This window comes from Cyprinodon tularosa, unplaced genomic scaffold, assembly GCF_016077235.1.
Source record: "Cyprinodon tularosa strain WSP-4 unplaced genomic scaffold, ASM1607723v1 ctg20, whole genome shotgun sequence".
In the NCBI taxonomy this organism is placed as follows: domain Eukaryota; kingdom Metazoa; phylum Chordata; class Actinopteri; order Cyprinodontiformes; family Cyprinodontidae; genus Cyprinodon; species Cyprinodon tularosa.
This window is the reverse complement of record NW_024038734.1, coordinates 1324639-1352635: the sequence shown is the minus strand read 5'-3', so window position 1 is coordinate 1352635 and position 27997 is coordinate 1324639. Positions and strand designations below refer to the sequence as shown.

The 27997-nt window shown below is 39.6% G+C and overlaps 1 protein-coding gene across 3 annotated transcripts; it reads right to left on the bottom strand.

Annotated features, from left to right (window-relative positions):
* Positions 1 to 86: 86 nt before the first annotated feature.
* Positions 87 to 27880, bottom strand: anxa6 (annexin A6). 3 transcript variants are annotated; one of them, XM_038284626.1, is made up of 25 exons: positions 27797 to 27880; positions 26154 to 26209; positions 21858 to 21942; positions 21657 to 21751; positions 21459 to 21572; positions 21291 to 21381; positions 21141 to 21220; positions 20991 to 21047; positions 19067 to 19160; positions 15627 to 15722; positions 15472 to 15530; positions 15233 to 15355; positions 15093 to 15151; positions 14739 to 14817; positions 14019 to 14100; positions 11911 to 12005; positions 11635 to 11748; positions 7608 to 7698; positions 7447 to 7526; positions 7129 to 7182; positions 6936 to 7029; positions 6744 to 6839; positions 6578 to 6636; positions 2909 to 3046; positions 87 to 525 (listed from the first exon to the last, which is right to left on the bottom strand). In XM_038284626.1, the coding sequence occupies exons 2-25, from the start codon at positions 26154 to 26156 to the stop codon at positions 466 to 468; spliced, it is 1998 nt and encodes a 665-aa protein (XP_038140554.1). In that variant the 5' UTR covers positions 26157 to 26209; positions 27797 to 27880; the 3' UTR covers positions 87 to 465. The 3 variants fall into 3 exon arrangements, 2 of the variants coding, with proteins under 2 accessions (XP_038140554.1, XP_038140555.1); XM_038284627.1 differs by having other exon boundaries at positions 2924 to 3046; XR_005280766.1 differs by lacking the exons at positions 87 to 525; positions 2909 to 3046; positions 6578 to 6636; ... (5 more) ...; positions 11635 to 11748; positions 14739 to 14817 and having other exon boundaries at positions 11946 to 12005.
* Positions 27881 to 27997: the final 117 nt, after the last annotated feature.

Sequence of the window (27997 nt, the reverse complement as noted above, 5' to 3'; positions counted from 1 at the left end):
TTATTTAAATACATACTTCTATTTTATCTTCATTTATGTCAGATTTGGTGTTCTATATCTATAATAATACAAAGTCAAAGGCAAAGTTTTTGTGGTATTTGTTTTATTGGGGTATATCTCAAATCACAGTTTTAATTGGACGGACAGCTCTCTGAAGGCACACCTTGAGCTCATACTAATCTTTTTAAAATCTTTTATGTGAAGCTTTTTCCACTCTGATACAATCAATTTAGTGTTGTATAAAAAAAACACCCTCCCAGGTGGGGTAAGTAAGGTGGTGAAGCAATAAAAAAAAAAGACAAAGACTGTGAGGTCGTCGTCCAACAGGACGCCCTGCTTTGGCTGAGGAGTGGCAGGAGTTAGGAACAGATACTGACGATAAGCACGTCTGTTTTGGCTGCGTGAACGGGCTCGTCCAGTGGTCACCGAGGCCTGTGAGACGAAGCTGCAGAGACGTGACGAGGTTTAATCCTCTCCTCCGCAGAGGATCAGCAGGGTTTTGCGGAAGTCTCCTGAGGTATCGCCCTGAAAATAGATGGGAAACAGACACAGCAGGAGTTTGAATTACAGGAAATAACCCCAAATATCTGGCGACATTTGGCCATCATGGAGCTGGAACAGAAAAATTGGGTTTACCTTGAGCTGACTCAACAGCAGAACTGCAGAATAAAGGCTTTAAAATAGTTATTAGAATAAAACAAAGCAACCAAAGGTGGAATTACCCTTTCCAATCAGCTTTCCAATCAGCTTTCCAATCAGTTAAATCAGATACTGACTTAGTACTGTATTGTACTTATTTTTATGTAATCTGTAGCTTGAAATCTTTTCTTTTTCTTTTTGGAAGTTTGCTCAGTGCTAGGCATATGTGTGCAACAACAGGGAAACAGGATGCCTTTGACTGACTTCCCAGTCAGCTTGACTCTGTCCCACGGTCAACCTATCAGCAAACAGTTGGTAAGTATGAATGTACCTATTTGATGTAGCGCTTTTTAATGTGTGATTTCTCTCCTCAAGTTCCTGCCACATTTTGTTTTTTTTAACCAAGGTACAACATGATCAAAGAAATCCTTGATCATGTTTCCTATGTGAGAGGAATTAAGCTGATGTGAACTCTTTGAAGTGTGTGCATTCATTACTATATTTAATAATCATCTGATATGCTGCAGATTAAAGTTTTATCCTCCATAAGTGTCCCAAATTGGTCCAATAATGAGGAGGTTAATTAATCAGAAGGTAAGTTGGAAAGGCTTTAAGCATTCAGCATCGTAAGATGAATGATGAAAATCTTTATTAGCACAGACAGAGGATCTGCAAAGCGCAGAGTAAAATAAAGTGACATTTTTCACCGTTAACTGCCTTGACATGTAGGTATCACCTCAGTAAAGTCTACAGCAGAGCTTCTGTTTGTGCGGTTTATATGGCACAATTTAACCTTGATGATTACGCCATGGGAATTTATGACATTCAATATAATAAAACAAAGGAGCACAGTGTAGATGAAGAGAGCTGAGGAAAAACTGTTGTCTACTGAAAGCTGTAGTTATTTGTGTGTCTCTGAGATGAGATACAGATATGTAGCTGTGTGACTGTGGTATTAATAGCAACTACAACAGAAATAAACTTAAAAGAAATTGCTCTGAATATAGAAATCTTAGATAAGTGTCAAAAAATAGTGAAAACATGTTCTTTTTTTTTTGCCTCCTGTGTTTTTTTCTAGAATATTTTTAACAGGTGTTTTCTCCATGTTCTCCTGCCGTCAATTGTTGAATACTATTTTGCAATCTGGAAAAAACAGAAGCAGGCAGCAAGCAATGAAAATGTAAAAAGAAACTGGTGTTAAGTTGCAATCCTAGTCTCTGAAATGCTCTTTCTGTACATGCATGGTCATTTCTTCTCCATGGCACTCCTTTTTGTAACCAAAGAATATTAGTGTTGCCATAGGAACAAAGCCCTTTAAATGTATTCAGAAGAGTTTTCCTTATTTCAGTAATTACCTTGTTGATACCACATATATAGATAAATAATATTGTGTTTTAAACACAATCAAGCATTGGACACCATTAGAAGAGAAGTTGAAGTTTGATGCAACAATGCAATAACTCTGTTGCAGCTGCATTTCTGCAGAAGCTAATGAAAAAAGAAATTCCCGTACTTTGTTGTTCCTCTCACGTTTTAGTAAAGCACTTCCATGCATGTTCAATCTTGCTTTAAACACCTTGTGTGGTTTGACGTGATTTTAGATAAATCCCAATTGTGCCCACTTCACATTACACCCACTTGAGGTGAAGTTTCTCTTCTCATGTCATCAGGTAAACTATTTTATTGCTCACATATTGCAGCATATCATCTGCAAATAAAATCACCAAAAATGTCCAAGGCAATGAAAGTGGATATAGGCAACTCTTAGGATTAATAAAAATTGGAAATAAAATAATTGTTGCATCACTTTAGAAATGTATTAATTGATATTAATATATGTTGCATTGTTTAATAATAATAATAATTTTGTAAAAGTTATTCCAGGGCATTCTGCTTGCTAGTGTATTGGTGTCAGAGTTATTTCATCTGTAAGTTATTATAGAACTGCCTTTAGGAACTTCCTATCTCTGCAAGCGCCAACCAATCACAAGGCAAATACAAAGAGGAAGTTGGGTTAGGGAAATTCCTAAACAGCTGTGCGGTAGCCACATGCCTGCAGTCCACCGCAGGAAGCTATAGATTACCGTACCCCACCACCTCACCACACTAGCAGCATTTCAAAGCTCTGCAAACGTATGCTCGCAGAAAGCAGCTGAAAGGCATTGAGGGGAAAAAAAAGACCAAAAAAATAAAAAATACCATGCAGAAACACAAGTAGGGTGAGCACAAAATGAACACAGAGTGTTAGTAAGCAAAGACGTAGACTTACAATCATAGTCTCTACCTGGATGAATTCATGGAGGGAGACATCGTGTGTATCCTTGAATTCTTTGCGGATGTTGAAGAGGTCAACCTCGCTACGGGACACCATGATGCGGATCAGGGCTCTGTTGTCCGTACCAAGACCCTGACGAACAAATTTGTGCATACTTCATTTATTCAGACTTATACTACATTTAAATTGAAAATGACGACTTCAAAGTCTGAGAGCAATGGAAACTTTAGCGATTCCTTTTTAGTTTAACATTGCTTTTACAATATTTTACGCAACTTATTAATACCATATAAATAAAAGCCCAAAGTTATAAATAAAAGAGTATTCATTAATAAAACAAGTTAAATAATTCTTACAATGGCTTTTACTTGCAAATGAATAAATTTCACATTAAAGCATAAGGAAAAAAAAACTAACCCAAAATTAGCAATGTCTATGTTATTCTTTAAAAAACTCAAGCTCTTCTGATAAATCTCGAAAAAAAAAAATAGGTTTTTAACATTCCTGAGAATCATTAAATTCTTAGGCCCCGTCCACACGAAGCCAAACCCTGGCCTAAACGCACACATTTTTCACCAAACCAGCCTCTCATCCACACGAAGCCGGCGTTTCGGGGGTCTGTAAACAATCTTTTTTTATTAAGCCTTCAGAGTGGGAAGATTTTGAAACGGCGTTTTCGCGTTTCCATCTTTAAGCTCTAACCGCATTTTTTTTCTTACACGCATGCGTCATAGCGTCGCATCTAAACACGCATGCGCGACACAGTATCACAACAACAATGGCGTTGTACTGTGTTGAATGGTTGCTGCTCATGCTACTCACCCTGCTGTCGGGCTTACAACAGAATCTTCTTCTTCTGGAATATCTCCAGGAAGAACAGAGCAATATCGACGACATAGTTCAGCACCTGAATTTGACTGAACCACGAAAATGGACCCGCAGGGCAACCATGTATAAATATTAAATATTAGTGTGCATGCCCAACATTTCGTCGCCTATTTTTGCTTCGGCACCACAGCGCCACTTACAGGCCTGGCATACATTTTGCAGCGTTTTCATGCATTCGTGTGGACGATCACATTTATTTTACGTCTCCGTCTTTACGACAAACGTTCTGGAAAATATTAGCGTTACGTGTTCATTTTGACTTCGTGTGGATGGGGCCTTAAACTGCTTTAAATCTGCCTTGATGGGGTTAATCAGCTCCTAGCTCATCTAGACATGTATTTAAACAGAAACATCCTCCCATGAGGATAGCTATGCCTCCCTGTACATCATGGCTTAAATTTAGTGCTTGGGTTTTTCTAGACAGGTGGAGAGAAAGAACGGTTTCTCTTTGGAGCAGTCACTGTACTCTTTGGCAAACTGAGGACTAATCAGCATATAATCAACAGTGGGCAGTTGAGGGTTCGTTCTCCCACTAGCTTAGCATCACATGGGTGTTTCATAATTGTTACAGTAATGATTGTATCCCACCAAGCTTCACTGACACAGTGCCCGCAGGCACCATGTAGACCCCAAGGAAAACATGAGCAACCACGAGCCTGTTCCAGAAATAGCATAACCGCTCAATGAGCTGCACCAGATGTTATCTTATTCCATTGGTTTCTTTTCTGGATCCCATTGCATTTATATTAAATTAAAAATAACTATAAGGAAGAGCATTAAAAGTATGTATTCATACATGAAACTTAGATGAAGTGTTGGGGTTCAAAGGTCAGTGCGGGTAGCCTTTGTATGACTCAATAGCTCTTAGTTTCAAAACTATAGGTCACACCTCCACTAGACTTTTGATAACCGTGGAGCTGAGCAATGGCTGAGACTTCAAATGAATTTTTTTTTTTTTTTTTTCCATTCATTGAATTTTTGGTTTTGGTTCTCATTTAAAAATATAGAGAATTCCTCCTGTCATTTGTTGCACTGTTTCATACGTCTTCCCCATTTTATTCAAACCTTTTAAGTAGCTCTCTTCTCTGTAACTTTTGGCCACTAGGGGCATAAGACCTGCAAATTTTACCTCTAGCACCCCTAAGGCTGGTTTATGCTCGGAAAACAGGTCGTCTGCATGTCTGTCGCAGTGAATGCAAATGTGCCCCCGCCCCTGCCGCCGACACTCTGCTGCACCTCTCCACAATTGTAGGTGACCGCCTCTGATTGGTCAATTCTACATCTGCACTATTTCCTGTTTGGTATATTAATGGATTGTTTTGTTTGAATGACCGCCATTTTGGAAAACGACACGAGAAGTTGGAGCAGGTAGAAGAACAAGGTGCTTGAGAACACCTGGATCCCCGCTCTTTTTGGCCCTCATGTCCCTCCATTGTTGCACAAACTTGCCTCACTTCCTCACTGCCTCGGCCGTATCTACAGTAGACCCACAACTAGTTCCTGATTGTCACTCTTGCGTTGTGGCATGGAATAACATAGCGCAGACCACCACTTCAATATTGGGCAAAATCAAAAATATCTGCAACAAGCTCACTGCAACACTGCTGTGGAAGTATAACAGGGCCTTAAGCCTGATTTATGCTCAGAAACCAGGTCGTCTGCGTGTGTTTCACAGTTAACGCATATCTGCGTTAACTGTGAAAAACATATCTGCCTTCCCAAAATTGTAGGCGACCGCAGACAGTGCCGTAGACAGTGTCATAGGGAGGAGAGAAAGGAGGCCTCTGATTGGTCAATTCTACATTTGCCCTACACTATGTGTATTTCGTGTTTTGGTGGCAGAAACTGGCTGTAGTGCCGTCCACAATGCCTGGCACACCTCAGACACTATTCCAGACAAAGTGTAGGATGCAGGTTTGTAGCTCTGTGAGACGGTCTGTTGGTTTGCACTCGAAACCAAAACATGCAGCGCCACGTTCAGTCTGTCGGGAAGACTCATTGGTGGTCGTCCGGCGTTGGATGAGGGGTTATAGACGGGAAACAAGCTTGTCAAAGCGACACACGGACACCCACAATCCTAGCTAGTTCTTGATTGTCCCTCTTGCGTTGTGCCATGGAATAACATAGTGGAGACCACGCTTCATAACTGGGCATAAATCAAAAATATCTGCATCATACCTGCAACAAGCTAACTGTGACACACTGTTGCGGGAGTATACGCAGCCTTTTATTGGCCACAAGGGCCGCTTAACTGTTGCAAAAGTCACCAGTCAGCCGGCCATCCTTCCATGTTGTTTGATTGGGGACCACGCTGGGCGTCTAGATTCAGCTCGGAGGGCCTGAGAAACGCTGCTGCTCTCTGGAGAGCACCGCCGGGACAGGCTGGACTGCGCTGCATGGCGGGGAGGACCAGCTGCAGAGCTCCAGCTCCTGCTGGGTCGGACGGGGTGTTCTTCCAGGTCAAATGACCTGGCCAACGACGGTACGTCTTCTCCCAACTTACAAATACTATATTTCAAGAGAAGAAGCCTGCTCATAGCACTGATAGTGTTAAGCACTATATATTGGCCTGATGAATCATTTAAACTAACTGCTATGCTTCAACTCTACAGGGCACAAAGTCTGCAGTGTGCCTTTAAATGAAAACCAACTGTTTATTCAAAGAATGAAGGAGTCCAAACCGTTATCATTATAACTTGCATCTTAATGTGCATTAATGGGTACCAAATCATATGCAGAAGAAAAAATATTCTATGAAAAACCCGTGATTAATACCTTCATGGCTTTATACAAGCGGTCTGAAAAGTAAGACGGCTGGTTCTTCACACTGCAAACTGAAAATGAAACAGAGAATGACAAAAGACTTAATAACACATGAAGTCAGCAAAGTCCGATCTGGAGGTCAAATATAGTGAAACTCTAAATCTAATGCTTCAGTTACCTATTGCATAAAAGGCATTCTTCACATCGCCAGACATTTCCTTCTTGATGATCTGCTCAATGTCCTTGTTGGTGCATTTGACAAACTCCTGGAACACTGTCACGAGTTAAGAAAATGCAAACCTTTAAGCTGGGTCAAAGAGATTTAGAATCATTATTAGGTCATTTCCATTGATTCAGATTTGACCTTTACCTCTCCTGAGGTGGGGGAAGCTCCTGGTGCACAGAATGCTCATGAACTTCATCTCCATGTCATCAGATTCTGCATTACTTGCATCTGCAAGTTCCTATTATTTAAGAATGCAGAGGATGAAAATTATTATTTTTTTTATATATATATTTATATTAATATATATATGTAAAGCTTGAGTCATAAAATGCACCACCTGAGCATCAGCGCAGGCTCTTTCCACATCTGCAGGCCCTTCTTCTCTTGCACCCTGACCATGACAAATAAGGTCAGGTAAGTTCTGAGCTACCCACCTCAAAGCTGCATAATGTCAGTGGATAACCACAAACACCATCGTCTCCCATACAATAAAGTATGTCAAGACACTGGGAGGGAAATACACGGAGGCTCTTTGTGTCTGTGAGAGTCAGACAAAGCTAAGAGACCTAACCAGACTTTCAACCAGTGAGTGGGCGTGGAAATTATACATAGACTGAGTTCTCATCATAAAGATGATGATGATGATGATGGTTACCTGCACCAGAGAAACGAGGATTCGACAGAAGTGGCCCGATGTGTCTGAATGAATGGCATCCTCCAAAGACTTCTTGTAGGCTGTGAAGTACAGTCACCCGTACGTTCTGTAAACGTTTCTCAGATCCAGAGACAGAAGATGGATTTAAACTCCAGACTCACCGTCCATGTAGGCGGCGTTCATGGCTTGTATTTCCTCGTTGCTCCTGGTGACCAGGATCTCAATCAGAGCATGCTCATCAGTGCCTGCTCCCTGTTGATGGAGTAAAAGGTTTAAAAAATTAAAGATTTGTGGAAATAACTTCCAAAATAATACCTCACTACCGCTTGTGATGTTGTCTTTAATACTGATATCTGTGTTTTAGCTAATTTTAATGGTAGACCTCCTAATCATAAACTAACCATATCAAAACCGTATCTTTATTCATCCTGTATGGATTTATGTCTATGTTTGATAGTTATTCTTTATGAATTCTGACTACTAGTAAAAAAGTAGTAAAAAAAGAACAAGCCTCATGTATTTGTAATTTGTCATGATCTGGCCTGTTTGCTCTCCCTTAATTAGTAATTCCTTTCACCTGTCGTTTTCCCTCCCTGCCTCAATTATAATTTATTCCTCTCACCTGTTTCCTCTTGGTTATATTCATTTCAGCCTGAGCATTTAGTGCCAGATCATTAACTGTTTTTCTGTTAGCCTGTCTGTTTAGTTTATTTTCTTGGTTCATGTCCTGGATCCTGGCAGCCAGTGGAAAGAGGGTTTTGTGTTTGTCTCGTCTCCTGATCGTCCACTTTTCCTCCCCTGCTGAGTCCTCTGGGTTTTTGGCTCTATATGTGGGGAGGTTCAGTTTTTATCCAAGTAAGCCTGGCTCCAAGGTGGAGACCAGTTTAAAGGTCCTGCATCAAGTTCTGGTTCCACGTCCTGTCTCGTCTACCCTCTTCCACTGAGCCTGCTCAGCTGCACCTGATCTGCTCCTGTGCGTGACCACCTGGTCACGCTTTCGGACCCTGTCAGACTCTGAACCCTCCTGGGAGCTTGTGGATGCCTGGAAGTCTGGATCCTGCCACCTGTTTCTGTTCCTGCCTGATCTGGATCCTGTTCCTGTCTGTTCTGGATCCCTGACCAGGGTCGGCTTCCAGCATGTCCTCTGGGACTGCAGCACTAGGGGACATTCTTGGACTGGACTGTTAAACCAGAGTGTCTGTGATTGGGCGGTGCCCCGCTCCCCATCCAGCAGTGTCCGCGAGCCACAGCTCCACTTTAGTTTTTGTTTTATTAAATAAACTTTTTTTGAACTTTCCTACTGACTGTCTCTCCTTGAATACTGGGTCCATCTGTCCTCGGCTCATGACATAATTTTATTAAATAATTTTTAATCATTTTACACTGATTCCGATTGTCCTGTGCTAATGTGTCTCTTCGATAACTATTTTATTGCCATTGCTATAAATTGCTGTCATTAAATGTTATCTGATAGAAATACTTCCATGGTGTAGAAAAAAAACACAATAAGGGGAAGTAGAACAATCAGCAGCAACCTTCACGTTTTTACACTGATTCCCCTTTTCTCTGTATATCAGAACGCTTATTACTTTTTTTACATATATCTTAATGGACAAAATTATTTTTTTCCAACATGTTTAACCTTTTACTGTATTTGTTGTGTTTGAGGGTTCTAATTTATGCTCAACATGAAAATGAAAAAGCAGAAAATGGTTTCTTCAGAGAAACTGTTTCCCCTGCTAACAAAGCTGCAGTTATCAGTTCAAGAGCATAAGCATAGGCAGGTATAGACAGGGGCAAATAGGGGCCAGTTCTACAGGGCCACTGGCCCCTATTTGCCCCCGTCTATTACTGCCCATGCTTATGCTCAAAAACATAGGACAAGAAAAGACGATAAATACATCATAATGTGCAGCAGAACACAAACTGCAACTAATAGGCCCACTGAAACTCCAGTTTTAGCTTCAGTCATATTAAGATAGAGTCACTGTTTTCGTCTGCTAGATCTGAGGTTTCCGGAGCCAATGGCTCTTTGATTCACTTAATGAAGCCCCCATTAAAAAAAACATTGGCCCCACCCATGGCTCCCTGATAAATCTGGTTTAGAACAGCCAATTAGCCCAACGGCGGGATGAGGTGTCACTGTTTTGCTTTTTCAAAGGACAAAATGGGGAGGGGGAATCTGAGAAGCCACTAGACCAGAACTTAAGTTGTCAAGTTTTACTGTGGAATGTCTTCAAAATGATCAAGGACAGGAACGCGACCACAACCGTTAAGACAGATCTTTTGTTTTCTGGGTTAACTAGCTGGCTAATAGTACCAATTGGGTGTTTTACACCAATACGTGGTTCACATTGTATACATTTTAATATGTAAAGGATATTCACTTGTTCAAGATGACATTAGTAAACTAACTGCATTTTAGCATCATTGTTCTAAATAAATAAAGCAGCTGTTAGTCTGAAAGCTGGTTGAGGAACATGGACTGTAACCCTTTAAATAAGCCAATTTCCAAACTCTGTTTTCTTTTGTAATCAGCAGTCACATAAATAAACTTAGAAAGCTGTACCGGTATAAATTTATATTAAAATTCTATTCAAATGCTTCCTGCAGTTTAAAATCTTTGTTATTTTACTGTTGCTGAGCACTAGCTGAAAATGTTCACTGCCATTGTCCATTTGCTTAGTGAATAAAATAAATCTGGCACATTAGTGGTGCAGTGGGTAGCCTTGCAACAAGAAGGTTATGGGTTCAATTCCCTCTTTCTGCATGGAGTTTGCATGTTCTCCCTGTGCATGCATGGGTTCATTCTGGGTACTCCAGCTTCCTCACACAGTCCAAAAACATTACTGTTAGGTTAATTGGCTTCTCTAAGTTCTCCTTAGGTGTGAGTGAATGGTTGTTTGTCCTGTTTGTCTCTGTGTTTCCATGCATTGGACTGGCGAGCTGTTCAGGGTGGACCCCGCTTCTCACACATTGATAGCTGGAGATAGGCACCAGAACCCCTCGCAACCCCAGCAGGGATAAGAGTGACAGAAAATGGATGGATGTAGTTAGAATAAGAAGCTACAGGCTGAAAACTTGTTCTTCACCTTACTGCAGATTGGACACTCAGATTGTCCAACTATTGACCAATTTAACTCTAATATTATCAGCTTGTTAGATTTCTAGTTTAAGGCCCTAAATAGCAGCCTGTCAAAAAGATATGTTTTTTGCATTATTTGCATTTTTACTTAAACGTCATATAAAATGTGAGTTGGTTTTTTTTTTGCTTTAAGTATGAAAAAAAATTCAAATTTATAATCCAGAGGTGGTATAAATGCTCCCTTACTCATACCATGATGGAATAACTTTTAATGATCTATTTCATATTAATTATTTAATGCTTCTTTTTTTCTTTCATTAATCTGTGTTTTTTTTACTCAATGTTATTGTGCTAAGACTCACATCGGACCATTCTAGTTGCCAAACAGTATTTTGCACTAGTATCATGCCTGGTTAGAGCCACGGAGGACTCTGCTCTGTACTGCTGAGGAAATGAAAGCGTCACCAGATTAGTCATAAATAAACCCGTTTGGTTATAAATACATATTGAGTAATGGCATAAGTATCGCAAACCAAATTTAAATCTTCATTCAGACATGAATCCAATCATGTTAAAGTAAAGGTCTAAACTTTAAAAAGCCTGTTATAGATTGAACTATGCTGTGTTTCCCTCATTAATCATCAACATCCAGGGGAAATCTGTAAAGCAAAATCTTTGAATAGATTAAATTAAATTTCTTCTAGAGACTGAGTGTGCCCAAAATTCCAATATTTCATACAGTTTACAAACAATAACCTTTTGGACATTTTTTCCCCATCTCCCTTAAAATTCCTCCTCATTGTGGAAGGTTGTAAGATTGCCTTGGATCCTGGTCAAGCTTTATTTGTCTTAGATCAACCTTTATCAAACCCAGTCATTGTCAACACATGTGAAAGCGTGAAACAGAGGCAAACTCACCTTATAAAAAATAGATTTAGGCATTTTAAAGTGCAACTGCAAACTATATAGTATTTATGGAGGTATCTATATCATCTCTATGTTTCCTGTCTGTGCAGGGGATAATTTTAAGTATGGAAAGTTCACCTGAGGTCAACAAAGTCATTTATATATCACTAAAGGCTATGAGTTCATCCATACGTCACCTCCATTGCCTTTCTCATCATTTTGGCGTCAAACTCTGCTGGGGTCAGCATGAGTCCAATGATCAGCCTCTCTAAGTTCTTTGACAGCTCCGACTTCAGGTCCTTTATCAGATCCTAGGAAGCGAGAGAATACAGGGAGGTCTCAAACATTAACCGCAGGAAGTCCTTTATTAACTTTCATTATGTCTTAATCCCACTGTTGCTTTATTTTGTAGTGAAACAGTCTTAAACGTCATTGTTTTTGGCCTTTTTTAAAAAACTGTTGCTCTCGCTCACCCTTCCCAGCAGGGATTTGAAGGCCTGTCTGATTTCCTGCCTCTGGGCGTTGCTTCTTCGTGCAATGATGTCAATGATCGCATCCTCATCTGTTCCTGTTTTAAGTAAGAGGAAATAGAATCTGTTAACAAAATACTCCATGAAACATGCTGTATGAGAAACTTTATGACCAGGAATCAGAAATTTACATAAACCCATTCAAGACACCACTGAGGACTTCTTTGAGTCATTCTTTTTTCAAATGAGAATATTACAACAAAAAACCTTTTGTATTTTTAAATAATGCATAGATTCAGATATTAATGTTTAGTGTAATATCATATAAATCAACCAGAAACTTTGCAGCAATATTTGACTTCTCAGAAATGGCAGGGTGCATTCATAGTGATACGTTTCATGAGAGGAACACATCCTTTAGGTATGATTGGTCAATTTTGTTCAGTGATTTGAGGCCAATTGTTTTGGAAAACCAATGATTTAAGGTAAAGTTAATCAATTTGGAGCCAATACCCCCCAGCAACAAAAACAGCCCCCTTGACAATACTGCCACCACCATGCTTAATCGCTGCTACATATGAATGGCCTAAAAGTCTTACTTATCACTTTGACTAAATGATTTGATAATTGTATTCAACTTTGAACAGAAGGATAAGGGATATTTAACAGTTATATGTCATATTTAATAAATTAGAACATTATTAAAAAGTTTATTTCAGAAACATTTGATAAGGAAACTAATTATTTGGATTAATGACACACAGACTGATGTCTTCAAGCATTTATTTCTGTTAATGATGATTTTACATTTGGAGCTAATGGAAAAAAAAGATCAAACTTAAAATTCGAATTTTTAATCAGTCAGATTAAAAAAAACAGTTTTAATACTTGAATGTGGGTTTAGTGAAAACTATGTTGAGCATAGTTTTTAATATTTTCCAGCCTTTTATTGTCATTACATTGTCACAAGTACAGAGCAACGAAATTCACTCTCCGCATTTAACCAGCCCCCTTGGGGAGCAGCGGGCTGCCATTGTGCGGCACACAGGGAGCAGTCTGTGGATTCTCTGGATTCCAAGTGCTATGCCCTAACCACTAGGCCACCACTCCAATATTATATTATATATAATATAATATATAAGTGTCTTTTTATTATTGCATTTAATATCTTTATCATTCTTATCATTAATTTTATTTCTATGATGTATATATTTATTCATTCACGCTTTCCTATTAATTTCATATTATTGTTTATTATATTATTAATAATATTTTATTTTCTATCATTTTAAAGGGTACTTCAAATCTAACAAGCAAGCCTCATCTGAATGCATGCTGCACTAAATTTTTTATGCACTGTCTACTTTTTTGACCTTATGTGATTTACCCCTGCTCCAAAATAAAAAAAATATAATAATAATAATAAAAAAATCAATCATCTTAATTGGACTTGGACTGCAACTCTGGGTCTTGAGTAGGCAGTCCACTGCTCCTTAAGGGGATGGGTAAAATGCAGAGGTAATTTTGAGAATAATAAAGTTCAATTATTATCAATACCAACTTGTGAACCCAAATATTCCTTTTCTAAGATGTGCTTAAGTTGTGTTGCATCTAGGGCAGAAAAAATTAATCTGATTAATCGATTATTCAAATAATCAACTAATTCAGTAATCCATTAATCCTTAACTGCAGTATAGAGACTCTAAAACATACCTTTAGCTGACAGAGTGACCCACTTAGAGCGATAAATATACCAAGATTGTAAAAAAATATATAAAAATTCTGCAATTAAGATAAAGAAAATGTTTTCTTCTGTCAATATGCTTTATCCAGAACTCCACAAGTGGACAATTTTGAGTTTCATCTGGTTTAATTTCCTGAAAAGTTAGTCTTTGGCAATTTGAATATCAATCGATTAATTAAAAAAAAAATCAACAGATTAATTGATTTGTAAAATATTACTTAGTTGCATCCCTAGTTGTATCATTATTTGAACCTTGGAGAATTAATCAAGTAAATTAATAAAAAGACTAAACTTAACGCAGCTTTACCCTCTAGATGAAAGCATGCAAGTTTCGGAATAGAAATAAATTTGTATTAGTGCTTCCTACCAAAACCCTTCATAGCTTTCCGCAGATCTTGTGCATCAGCTGCAGGGTCGAAATCAGGCGCAGGACGGACTGTGGGCCTCAGCTGAGGAAATCGAATTTACTACATTAGAAGAATGGCCATCAATAGACAGATGTCGCTGATCAAAGAGAGACAGCTACTGGTACAAACTCAAACGGCCATAATTAGAAACATAATATGTGCAAGCTTAGAGCTAAAAGAAAAAAGGTCAGCACAACATGCAAAAGGGAAAATTTGACCTGTTCAGAGATTATTTAGCTGATTATAACTGAAACAGCAGTCTTAGCCATATGATAATAATCTCCTGACATTTGAGGGGGCAGGCGCCCTCCTGAAGTCAAAATTCACAGCAACACAAGCAAAGAGAATGTCGGTAGGCTGAGGAACACGAGGAATGAAAGCGTTACTCAGACAGTCTTTTGTATGTAACAATGCTGAGACCTTCCTGACATTCATCCTCCAATGCTACGCTGATCTGCAGATGTAGGGTTTCACAAACAAAACCTATTTGTGCATCGGTACACAGCATTCCCATCATATCCAAGGTGAAACAAAGCCCTCACTGTGCACACATAGCTGCAGCACAAGCTCATGGCTCACTTAGAAGCAAATTATTTTTGAGCCAGCAGGTGTTTGAGGTTCCGGGGTAATGCTGGGGCAAACATGCAGTGACACATCTAAAGGGCGGATGGGTTCCAAACCTGCACTTTGGTCATGGCACTTAATTCCCACATCTTGTAGGCTATCTGAGCGGCTTCGGGGAAGAACTCTCCAGCTAAGCTGTAACAGTCAGTCGGACACAACATTGCACACTCAGCAAAGCCAAAATTTCAAGCTTGGCTCTACTTTTAGGAGGAATTATAAGTTGTAAAATAAAGTCCCCCCCCACGCAGCTTCAGGAGTTTAATTGTGCGTGCAACCTTAATTTGCACACATATTGCTCCCATTTTCTACAGCTCATTGAGCTTCATGTACTCTAACAATATAAGCTAAGAGTTGGTACTCTAGCACCCTCTACTGGTTATTGCTGCATTTGCAGCCAGGTTGTAACTTACTCATCATCGCCTCCACACAGGTTGAGGAGAGTCCTCTTGTAATCACCTGAAGTATCGTCCTGATTAAGATGCAGTAAAGACAAATTAGCATCAGAGACGAGCTACGTTCTGAAATGTGTCAACGTTGGTTCCTTCCTGACCTTTATCATGTTGTAAAGCGACTTCTCGTATCTGAGACGGAAACACTCTCGAATGTCCAGCATGTCGATTTCAGAGCGAGAAATCATGATGCGGATGAGGGTGTTATCAGCTGTACCAAGGCCCTGAAAACAAAAGACAACACAAGGAAATATAGAAAATTAAATGTTGAGCATTCTCTTAAACAAGGCCCCATATGTGGAAACCGTAGCCACAACTGGTGAGGCAAACATGCTCATACCTTCATTGACTTGTAGAGGCGCCTGGCGAAGAACATGGGAACGCTCCTAATGCACTGGACTGGGAGAAAATACACGGAAAAGGAGCAGGTTATATTAACAACTGTTTCTCCACTGGAAGATAAAATATGTCTGAAATGTGTTTTTTCTTTCTTACCAACAGCCAGCATGAGCCTTTCAAAGTCTCCAGACAGCTCGTTCTTAATGCTCTCCTCTATGGATATCTCTGCAATCTTCTCATATTCATCAAAAACTGAATAAAGAAACGAGTAATTCAGACTTTATTACTTTGCGATTTTTTGCTTCTTTGTTTAATATTGATATTTTAAAGATGATTTTACCAGTGACAAAAGGTTGATGCATAAAGAAAATGTCTACAAACATTTCTACTTAACATGCTGCTGTTTTGGTTAAATATTTTACGGGTCTTTGCTAATCCCGACCTGATCATACCAAATCACATCCAGAAAAATATGTATAGATGAGCATTACCCATTAGCTAGCTTATGATATTTTTCTGCCCCGAAATTTGACTGCTTCGCATTTTGTAATTGGCAAAGTTTATCTAGAAAGGTCAGAACTGAGTTTTTCAGAACAGTTCCTCATATTTTGATGGAGTTCAAACTCTTTAGGGATGTTAGCTAGCCTCGTGAGACTATCCTGATCTCGCGAGCTTTCAAGGTTTCACTCGCAGATCAGTCTGGAGACTCTCCGTTAAAGGAAATTTGGAGCAGTTCACCAAACGAACGTCCAATCAGCGTTGGCTTTGAGGCGGGTTGAGGTGTGACGCAACGAGAAGCGCGACGGTTCAGTCTAAAGAACATGGCGGCTTCAGCCGATGAAACTAGCGTTAGCGTGGCTATCGAGCAAGTTTTATCCGAATTACAGAGTATTTCTTCACTGAAAGAAGAGCAAAACACTGCTCTGGAGGCTTTTCTCAGAGGAAAAGATGTTTTTGCTCTTCTCCTGACTGGTTTCGGAAAGAGTTTGATCTATCAATTGGCTCCTCTTCGTCGTCGCTCTGTTAGTACGTCATATGCTTCGTTGATCTGATTGGTTTATTTGGCCCGTCTATCACCAACATAGGCCAGTCAGCTAACCAGTATTTTCGCCCCTTCCCAAAATTACTTCAGCGGAAGGTTTCCAGATGGATATGTGGAGCAAATCCATCTGGCGGAGTCAGGTTAGATGTTAGCATCCTTTAAACAGCAAAAAAAGAAAAGTTAGCTCAGAGTATTGCAACCTTTCATAATCAAATAGCCATTTTGCCCCAAGGCCGGCTTAATAAAAGTTATTTACAGCTGCAAAATATGGCATGACTTTAAAACACAAAAAACAAAAAAACACACACACAACCTATTATTTATTTATATTAGATATCTTTCATAGGAAATCTGTTGTCATCTTAAACAACAAGCAGTTAATTTTTATTTTTATCTTTTAAAATAAGGAAAAACATAAAATGATTCATAAAGATGAAGGATTTACTTTCTTCAATAGAGTATACTATTTGATAAAAAAAAAATGATGATAAAGCACATCGTTTACAAGCTAATTTAAAGAAAACGAGCTCTAAAAACATAGTTCTGGAGCTTTTAATATCATTATGTTGTGGAAATTCAATTAAAATATTCTTTATAAAACCACTAAGACTGGTATTTGTTATTATAGTTAATTAGTTTGTTTCTTTATGTTATTTTAGCCACTATTGAAAGCAATTGTAGAGGATCCAAAGAGCCACATGAGGCTCCGAAGTCACAGGTTGCAGACCCCTGAGCTAAGATGTTGATTTTAACTGAAGTTCAAATAAACCAGCTAGTCCTACTTCACTATTCAATCCGATAAAAATAAACCTCCTCCACAGCATAATGCTACCACCACTGTGCTTGACTCATGGTCATTTGTATTGGGTTTGTTGATCTAACTTTGACTCATCAAAACTGTCAATGTGAAACATGGTGATATCATAAGGACAGGAGGAGCTTTTATTTATTTAACTTATAAATATTTGTACCAATTCAGCTTTAACAAATACTTGCACATGTAAAGCTTAATCAAAGGTTAATTATTGTTTTATTAGTGCTTTGAATACATACACTGCTGTTCTAAACACTGCAGGTTTTTAGAAACATCTTGTATGAGTATCACATAGCTGGCAGAAATTCAAGAGCTTTCACCGCCTCAGAGACCCGAGGTCACGGTGGGGGTGGGCTGGATGCCTCACCCCACTGCTAAACTCCCTATGACCAGTGTTGGGCACGTTACTTTGAAAAAGTAATTAGTTATAAGTACTAGTTACTTCTCCCAAAAAGTAACTGAATTACTAACTGAGTTACTCCACAATAAAAGTAACTAGTTACTAGTAAAAGTAACTATTGCGTTACTTTTGCGTTTCTCGCCCTCGTAAACCTCACCACCCGACCCCCACCTTCTCGCCGTGTGTTTCCAAAGCCAGCTGAATAGAGCGGACGACAAAGACAAGAACCTGCAGACAGTTTAGCATTTATTGCAACTCAACGTAAATGACATCAGGGGGAACGCGGTGTGAAGTTTTATAACAGGACATTCAGATCCGGTGAGTATATGAAATTAATAACTGGGGATGTCTAATTCTGAAATCCTGTGTGTTTGGGTTGTTATAGATATTGCAACATCTATCTATCCATCTATCTATCTAGATGTATACTCTGTGTGTGACATAAAATATGGATCTCCATCCCTGCCACAAAGGCCATCAAATAATGTTTAAAATAAAAAATACAGTAGGTTGAGAAGGCAGAGTATCCATCCATCCATCCATCCATCCATCCATCCATCCATCCATCCATCCATCCATCCATCCATCCATCCAGATTTCTCCCTTTCTCCATATAGGCTATCATTTCTGGCTGTTGTCAGGTTCATTTGATCGTTCACGCTCTCCATAGTTCTCCTGTGGCGCGAGCACAGAGCGACTGTTGCGCGCCTTTAGCGAGCATGCGCGTTTCCTGTCGCTTGCGCGGTGACTCTTGCCGCCTGCGCTGTGTGGAGATGCAGAGGAAACAGTTATGTGATGGGGAAACGCAGCTCTACGTAACACCGGTATTTCCATGTGGAAAACGCTGTTTTGCTGCTGGAGTCATCCTCACTCTCCATCTCTCTGTGTGTGCTGTACGTTAACACCCACCAGCAGAAACACCCACCTACCCAACTGACAGACGGAATCTCATCCTCCCCTCTCTCATGACAAGGCGCGCACCTCTGGATGACCTAAAAAAATAATCTTTAATATCTCTTAAACAAAAGTAGCACAAACAATATTTTTTTCTGCACAAATCTGCACTAACGTTGCACTAACCATTCAGTCTATTTGCAGAGTTTTTTTGACGTGGGTGGGGTGTCAGCTTCACGCAGCTGCGCACGAGTCCTATCATGAAAAAAGGTTCATTGTGCGACCTGAGTAACGCGCAGTAACGGGGTGCCTGCAATGGTAACTGCGTTATAGTTACAGTCAAAGTAATTAGTTAGATTACTCGTTACTAAAACAAGGTAACGGCGTTAGTAACGCCGTTAGTTTCAACGCCGTTAGTCCCATCACTGCCTATGACCCGGGCTCACCCATTCGAAGGTGAGTCACACTGCGGTTTCCCAGGATCATGATGAATGTTGACTCGTCTGTCCCCCACTTCTCCTCCCCTGCAGCATACAGGTCCTACAGGGAGGTGAGAGAACAAGGATAACATGGAAGATTTTTACTTTAAAACCAAGCAAATCTGAGGACATTATCAAAACAGGGTCAGACCAGCATTTTCTCTAATGAAGCAATTTTTTTTCATCTCCAAAGTACTGAACTAAAAACACCAGAAAACTTTAGAATATTTCAGAATGAATTGCTCAGGAAGTTAATTAGCTTTCATTTGAACATATTAAGCATTCATTTCTGATACTAGTCCAGTAATATCTATATTTCCATTCAAGTTTATTTAAAATGTAAACATGTGAAATAAAATGATCAACAATAACTAATAAATTGTAATTACACAGTATAGAAGCATAGGACCCATGTTTTCCCCTCTACCTTCATACCATTTCCTGTCAAGGCCACTTTCAAAATAAAAGTCGCTAATGCTCCAAAAACATCAAGAATTTGATATTAATCCCATAAACGTTTTAAGACAACATATATATATATATATATATATATATATATATATATATATCACTCATTAAATTCCTGAACCAATTACTCTATAATATATAAAAAAGACTTTTTTGAGTAGTTTAACTGTATCCGTGAAAAGTTGTCTGACATATAGCGGTCCGTGGTGCAAAAAAGGTTGGTGACGGCTGTTCTAGAAGAAATTTCTCCTCTCATCCAATAGGTTTCTTCAGTTTAAACCAACGATGGGGAGCATTTAGATTTATGTCTTACAAAGAATTAGGGAGGACAAAAGGTGGCTGTTATCCCGCCAACTGGATTGGCAAGGGAGGGCACATGGGCGAGGTTAATGGTGAGAGGTGAGCGTCTTCTAAAAATCTTCACCTCCAGTTGCCTAGACTGAACCTTTTCACATTCGTTAAGTATGAGTGCAAGCTATGAGTGCAAGCTACGAGAACAAGCGGAAAAGTGCTGCAGTTCTGTGTTTTGGCAACAGGTGGCAGTATAATTAGAACATTCTGTCTTTTGATCATTTTTAGGGTGACTAGATTGTAATTTAACTTGAGTGGAAAAAAACCTGCGATCTTCAAACTTAAAGGGATAGTTCGGTATTTTTGACATGAATCTGTATGGCATCCCCATCACCAGTGCCATGCAATCACACTGACTTACCCCTGGCAGCGTCCTGTGAGCAGAGTTATCACACACAGGACGCTGCCAGGGGTAAGTCAGTGTGATTGCATGCCACTGGTGATGGGGATGCCATACAGATTCATGTCAAAAATACCGAACTATCCCTTTAAGCGTCCCTGGAGCTGAAATGCCAACTACAGCGAGTCACTTACAGTAGCAGCCATTCTGAATGGCCCTTTCCAGTCAGACACCATCCAAATGGCAGCCCACTTCCCTCCAACTCCCAGCAAAATCCCCTCCCTTTTACTCTGTCTCCACCCTTTCACTGAATTACAGGGTCTGACCAGGAACTGACGCTTCTCTTTAGATCTTAATGTCCACAAATCATGACAGAAAGAATATGTTAGCACAAATATTGATGTTTAAATAGGAATTGCAGCTGACCAGCCAAGGACCCATTAAGGAAAGTGGGGGAACTTTGAATAGCTACAACTGTACTGTACATAGGCACTGGAGGTAAAATTTGCTTATGTTTGAGAAAGTGAGAGGTTACAGTCACATGAAACACTTTAAGAATCGACATATCTAAAATACATAATAGCAACCTAAACCTGTAATTTCCAACCTCCAAAGCTATTGCTTCATAGAAAACTGCTGAGCTTTATTTAGATGTTTATCCCTCCTGCAAATCTTAGTCCATTTTAATTCATTTCAGTAACAGAAAGGCATCCTTTGTTTATTTATTCTCACTTGTGCATCTTGCTGCACCAGGTCTGCATCCACCACCCCCGATTCGTCTCTGGTCCCCTGATAAACATCACAAAAAACAAATTCAGTCTCCAGCATTTGGGATGTAAAGCACTAACGGCAGGTCTGTGACCGTCTCTTCACTGTGCTCACCTGAATCAGAACAACCAGCATCTTCTTGAAGTGACCTGATGTGTCCGCGATAACATCTTCCTCCATGTCCCCGCCATAGGCTGGAGGGGAACAAAAAGCTGTCAGATGGAAATAAACCAGGCTAAAAAAATCACACATTTTACATCTTACCATCCTTGTAGGCTGCAACCATGTCCTGTATCTGTTTGTTGTTTCTAGATGCCAAGATTTCTATCAAGCATCTTTCGTTTGTTCCCGTTCCCTAAAACAGAGCGTGAAAAAGTCACCGTCAGCGGAAGCAACATCAAATAATTACCACAGGGAGAGTAAATGACGTACCTTGATCGCATCATGGATCTCCTTAGCATCGTGGTAGGGAGGGGTTCTCATCAGACTTACAATGAGACGCTCAAATTTTCCTGTGAGCTCATATTTCAGATCTTCAATCAGATCCTGAAGAGATGATGATGATGCTTTCTTAAAAAAAAAGCTTTGGACATAAAAGCGCAAAAAAGTCTAAATGTTTTGTGTGGCTACCTGCCCAAAGCTGCATTTGTACGCTGCAATGACCTCTTGCCTCTGTGCATTACTCCGAGAGGTGATCAGGTCCAAGATGGTTTCTTTGTCACTACCTGTGAAAGACAAAGCAACTATATTATTAATTTATATAAATTAACTTATTCTATAGGAAAACCCATCTCTCCCTGATCGGTAATAATAGCAGAATGAGTCACTCACCAATGCCTTTCATAGCATTGTAAAGAGTCTCAGCATCAACAGTGGGATCAAAGTCAGGAGCATCTGAAATTGTTCCTCTGAACACCTTCAAGAAAAATAAAGTGAACTTAAAAAACATTTTTTGATACAGCTATATAGTTAGCTCTATAGTTATGCTGCTATAGGCTTAGATTGCTGGAGGACATGGGGGCTCCTTTTTCATCATTCCGCTTCTTTCTATCTCTATTCTCCCACAGTGCAGAATCTGTTAGTTCAATTTTTAATGTTATGCTCTCTGCTTTTTCTTCTGGTCTGTTCTTGTTTGGCTGTGACTCCATCCTGAGTGAAATATCAGCTGTACTGCTGCTTTCAACACCTTTGTTAATAGATGTTGGAGATGTTTCTGCAACGGACTGGCAACCTTTTCAGGGTGGACCGAGCCTCTCGCCTGTAGACAACTGGAGATAGGCACCAGCACCCCTCGCGACCCCACTTGGGAATAAGCGTGTCTGTAAATGGATGGATTGTACCGGCCTGTTTTTCAGTGTATTCCTGTTTCTCTAACTGTGATTGGTAGGATGTGCTCTCTTCATCCTCTGACATAGCTCTGTGTTTCCTTTTACAGTTGCTTTTTGTATCTCTGCTCCTTTCTGCATGTCAAGTTCTGTCTCCTTGAACCCCAGTCACCTCGGCAGATGGCCGCTCACACTGAGTCTGGTGCTGGAGTTTTCTTCCTGTTAAAAGGGAGTTTTTCCTCTCCACTGTCGCTACAAGCATGCTAAGTGTGAGGGGTTGCCTTTGAGTCGATGCAATCAACTGGTTTTCCTTAGATAGAAAACTTTGAATAAATTTGACTGTATGATCTGGTTGAATTGTAAAGTGCCTTGAGATGAGGTATTGTGAATTGTTGCTATATAAATAAACTGAATTAAATTGATACATTATAAAAAGCGTCTTGTTAAGGATCGGGCAAACTTTTGGAATAATGTCTATCAGTTAGAAAAATAAGCCATATTCCAAATAAGACCTGATGAAAGCTCATAAATAGATGGGTATAGTGATTAGTCCTAAAGGAAAACCTTGATGCATTTTTTTTTGAATGTTCTTGAAAGTTAATGATTAATTCTAAATTCAAACTAATAGAATAAACTATTAGAAATAAATAAAATGGAAAGTTTTAAATTTGGTTTAAAAATGTCTCCCATTGAGATATGTCCATCCTCCCTTTCACTCTGACCAGCTTCCTTCTTCCTGCTGAAAAAAAAAACATCCCACAGTATGATCCTCCCACCACCATGTTTGATTATAGGGATGGTGATTTCAGGGTAGTGTGGCCAGTTTTGCACCAAACTGAGCATTATGCATATAGGCTATAGAGGGCAACTTTAGACTCACATGGCCTGAACACGTATTACACATTTGATTTCCCTTGCATACCTTGTGGAAAACTGGGTATTTCTCTGCTTCTTCTTTAAAATTATTCATAAAGGCAACAGCAGTCAGATTTTTGCAGTAAATGACTAATAGTTGATTTCCTCATCTGTGCAGCCTCTCCAGAGTTATCAAGGCTCCATAGGCTGTTTTGCTCATTGATTATGTTGATAATAGTTATGCACTACTTAACGTAGCACATGAAATTCCAAATGTAAAATAAAGAAGTTTATCTTTCTACAGTAAAAACGCTTCTAGGGAAGGTAATGCTATTGCAAGGCTGTATAGACACACAGTGACATATAGACACAACATCCTGTGTTTAGCATTTCTGAGTACAAAATAAAGATAAAGATACATCTGATTTTTCATAACAAAGGTTTATAGTTTCCGTTAAACAGCATTTGACCACCTGGACCTCAGTTTCAGAAGAAAGAAACAGTGTTTAGTTTATGCTTCCACCCATGTGTGCATGTGGCAGGGGTCAGGTTGCACACAGACCACCTGTCTTTACAAGGGTCTGAAACACAATAGCTCTAATACATTGACAGACACACATAAGTATACCTGGGCCCCCTCTTGACCGTACGCCCTTCACTTTCTTTACAAAATGCTGGAACTAAACACACTCTGTTTAGTCATAGCTCTTGCTGCAGCAGCAGTCGCTGAGATTACTGCAGCATTACAGCATGCAGTCAGAATGTGCTCCTCTCTGCTGAAAGCACAGGCTCAGACACTCTGCTCCGGCCACCATCACTCTGCACGACAGCTGAACTACTTCAACCACGTAGCAACATGGTCCTAAATATGTGAGCCTAGCGACAAACGTTTTTCAAATCAAGTTGCATATTCATAAATACTGTCTACACACTTCTTCCTCTAATACAGTAGCATTTTGTTTTTGGAAATAATCTTTGGTCTGGAGGTTTTAAAGTGTGTACCTAATAAGGTAAGCCTGGTCCATTGCAGATCATGCTTTGAATTCTTTCTCTGAGGACTCCTAAATACTTCCTTAGAATACTAGCTTTGGAATCCTCTTGTCTGCTGTGTCTGTCAGACGGGGCAGGTAGTGGTGACACCCTACACTGCTGGCTTTATGATGCGATGGGTTCACTTGGTGCCAGGTGACAGCAGCTGAGTCAGGCTCTGTCCTCATCCTCATTCAACAGGACACAAAACCAACCATGTCAGCAAGACACAATATCTCCTTCATGTTTTCACGAGGAATCGATGACCTGCGTCTTGTCTTATAAAAAAGCATTCATACCAGAGTTAGAGCGGCTCAGGTTATCAGAGCTATTTCTCTATGTATGCTCTTATAGGCTTAGACTGCTGGAGGACAAAAGGAACACTTTTTATCATTCTGCTTTACTCTATCCTCCCATTCTGCACGATTTGTTAGTTCCACCCCCAACTTTTTGTTCTCCCTGAATTTTCTCATCATAGCAGCTTCATCTGGTCTGTTCCTGTTTTGCTCTGATAGCATCCTGGAGCGCAATACGAGCCGGATGACAGATTATAGAGTTGGGCCTGTTTTTCAGTGCTTAATCCTGTTTCTCTCCTAGATATAGCTAAGGGCTCAGCTTTCACTCTGACTAACTGTATTTGCTGTCTTTTATCCCTTTGGACATGAAAAGGGGCTTAGAGCTCATCTGGTTAACTGTTTCTCTCCTAGACGGAGCCATCTTTGGAGCTAGTTTAACCCTAACATAGGAGCTATTTATAAATTAGTGCTTCTATGTTATTTTTATATGTCTGCTTCTGTCTCCTTGAACCCTTGTTCATCCTCAGCAGAAGGCCGCTCGCACTGAGCCTGGTTCCGTTGGAGGTTTCTTCCTGCTGAAAAGGAGTTTTTCCTTTCCACTGTCACTACATGCATGCTCAGTGTGAAGGATTGCTGAAGAGTCAACAAAACAGTGAGAGTGAATGTCGAATGTCTACATCCTCATCCAGGAGGAGTGAATCAATGGTTTGATGCAATCAACTGTATTTAGAAAACTTTCTACCAATCTGACTGTATGGTCTGATTTACATTTTCTCTGTAAAGTCCTTTGAGATTAATGTGTTTGGAATTGGTGCTGTATAAGTAAACATAATTGAATGGAATTCAAATAAAGATAATTATTGGGATTTTATGTGATAGCGCATCACAAAGTAATTAATGTTTGTAACGTGGTGGAAAAACGACGCATAGTTTAGAAATTCATTTAACAAATAAAAACTGAAATAGTGTGAATTGTTTTTATTTAATCTTATTTATAGCCAAATACTCAGAAGTATTCTATGGTGAAGCAGCCAACATCTGGAGCAGCTGCAGAGATTTACAGCTTAAGGAGGGAATCTGTCTACAGTACAGCTGTTTTCAATCATGCAATACAGATTTCTACCTTTTATTGAAGCATGGCATAAAGAAAAAACATAAGAGGAAATGTATGCAGTTTGCATCAAGCCCTTTAACAACCCACCATAGTGTGTAAACACTGTAGTGGAAAACTAACAATGAATATGAACCTTGCAGTGACGGCAAAACTGGTCAGAGCAAAGGAAAGGATTGGCAGGTCAATATAGAGCAATACTGGAAAAAAAGAAATAATTTTACATTGTGGCAGAGATTTCTTTTCCTACAGAACCATTATAAAAAATAAAAACAACAAAAACCAACAGCGGAATACTGAAAATCAAAGTATGTTCAACTATTAAAAAGGTCCATTCAAAATCCAGACTTATATCTAACTACAAATCTGTGGCAAAACTTGAAAACCATTGTTTCTATGCTCCTGCTCTAATCCACAATGACACAGCTGAAGCCATCTTTGCTCTGAAACAGGCAGAAAAAAAAACACAGCATTTTTCATTGCATCTATAAGAATAGATGTGTTAACTTACCATGATTGGATTTGGTCTTGTGTTTTACTCTTGCTGGGAAATCTACTGTTTTAGACCTGAAGAGAGACAGAAAGAGAAATGCTGACTTAGAAGCAGCTATGCAAACTAGTGCTGCGGCGATTCCTTTTTTTGGCCCCGATACCGATATCCGATACCTGGCTCTGCAGACCGATACCATCTGTTTGAAATTAATGTCTGTGTGTAAAATAATTGCCATCATGGCTTTGTTAAGCTGCGGCCTACCTTTGTGAAGCAGGAAAAAGACTAAAATAAAGTGAATCAGCATATTCTCATTATCAGTTCATATGAAATCGTACGAAAAGTTATGCACAGTATTTCGTACGTTTTTGACGTTTTTCCTCAAAAAAACAGATCAGTGCACATGCACAGCCAGACAGACGAAAAAAAGCAGATCCGCGGACGGACGTCAAACTGGGAAAAACAGTGCAATAATTACTTCTTCAGGTCTCTGACTAGGTTGCTTGCTGTTTTGTATCTTAGGGTTAGGGTTAATTGTATGTTAAATTCTATGTTATTGAATGGTGCGTAAGATGCGCATACGCAAGGATATCTTGTCTAATGGCAAGATGTAAAAATACGACGAAATACGACGAAAAAAACGTCAAAAACTTACGAAATTACTGTGCATAACTTTTCGTACGATTTCATACGAACTGATAATGAGAATACACTGATCCAGTAAAACTTTTTATTGCCTACCTGGAATGGGTGACAATAGTTGAATAAACTTTTCCTTCTCAAAATGGTATCGATGCCCTATTTGTTGGTACTCGCCGATACTGATACCGTTTTTATTGCTGTATTGGGGCCCCGCCCGATACTGGTAGTGGTATCTGTGCAACACTAATGCAAACTATCAATCTCTGTTTTAATCTCTCCTTTAGGGTGCTGCCTTTTTTTTTTTTTGTAACTCCCAGAATCATTTTAATTAAGCAAATCAACCCAGCTGGACCAAAAGCAAAGAATAGGGCTCTGTCTGTAGCAAAACCGAGTCACTGCATGGAAACTACATTAAATAGGCTGCAGGGAAACTTTTCACTCTACCATACATCCACCTATAAAGAAGCCATTCAAAGACAACAGACTTGGTCACTAAACATCTGGAAATGATGTTGCTATTAATAATTTAAACCTTAAACAAGAAAAGCTGATGCGTTTATGTTTAAATAAAAATAACAAGAGATGAGCTGAAATTATTTTACATAAAATTGATAAAATCCCTGTTTAGTTTTGTTAAAGAGGGTTTTTATGTGAAGCTCCACCCAAAATAGAAAGGAACGTTAACTTAATATCACAATCAGTGTCTGAAAGGGGTTCTGGGGGGGGGCTCTATAAATAAAGGGCCCCACCCTCTCTGCCCCCCACACTGCAGAATAAGCTTCAACTGTCCCGTTTTCTCACCTACTTTCATCTCACTCCTATAACTAATGTCAACTTATTATATATTCGCTTCTCCAGTGTTTTCATTTCTGCAGCAGGTCTGACACAGACTCACCAACACGAGCTACAAATTAAGCCTCTAAACTTTAAGCTTGGATTTCTGACGCAGCAAATATCAAGTTTAACTAAACCGGTGCAGATCGGACCTAATTAAAGACTCCAGATTAGACAGAGAGGAGTACCTTGGCGGTGCAGGGTCGGTCGGTCCTGGGTTACGGTGCTCCTGATGCCTCAAAAAAGAAAAAAGAAAAAAAAACAGACGCTGTGGTCCCACCCCCACAGGCCGATCATCAGGTCCCGTTACGCCTCCTCTGACGCAGAGGCTGCGGCGCGCTGTGCGTAAAATCTTCATTTGTCAGTTCTGGGGTTTAAAAGAGCAATAA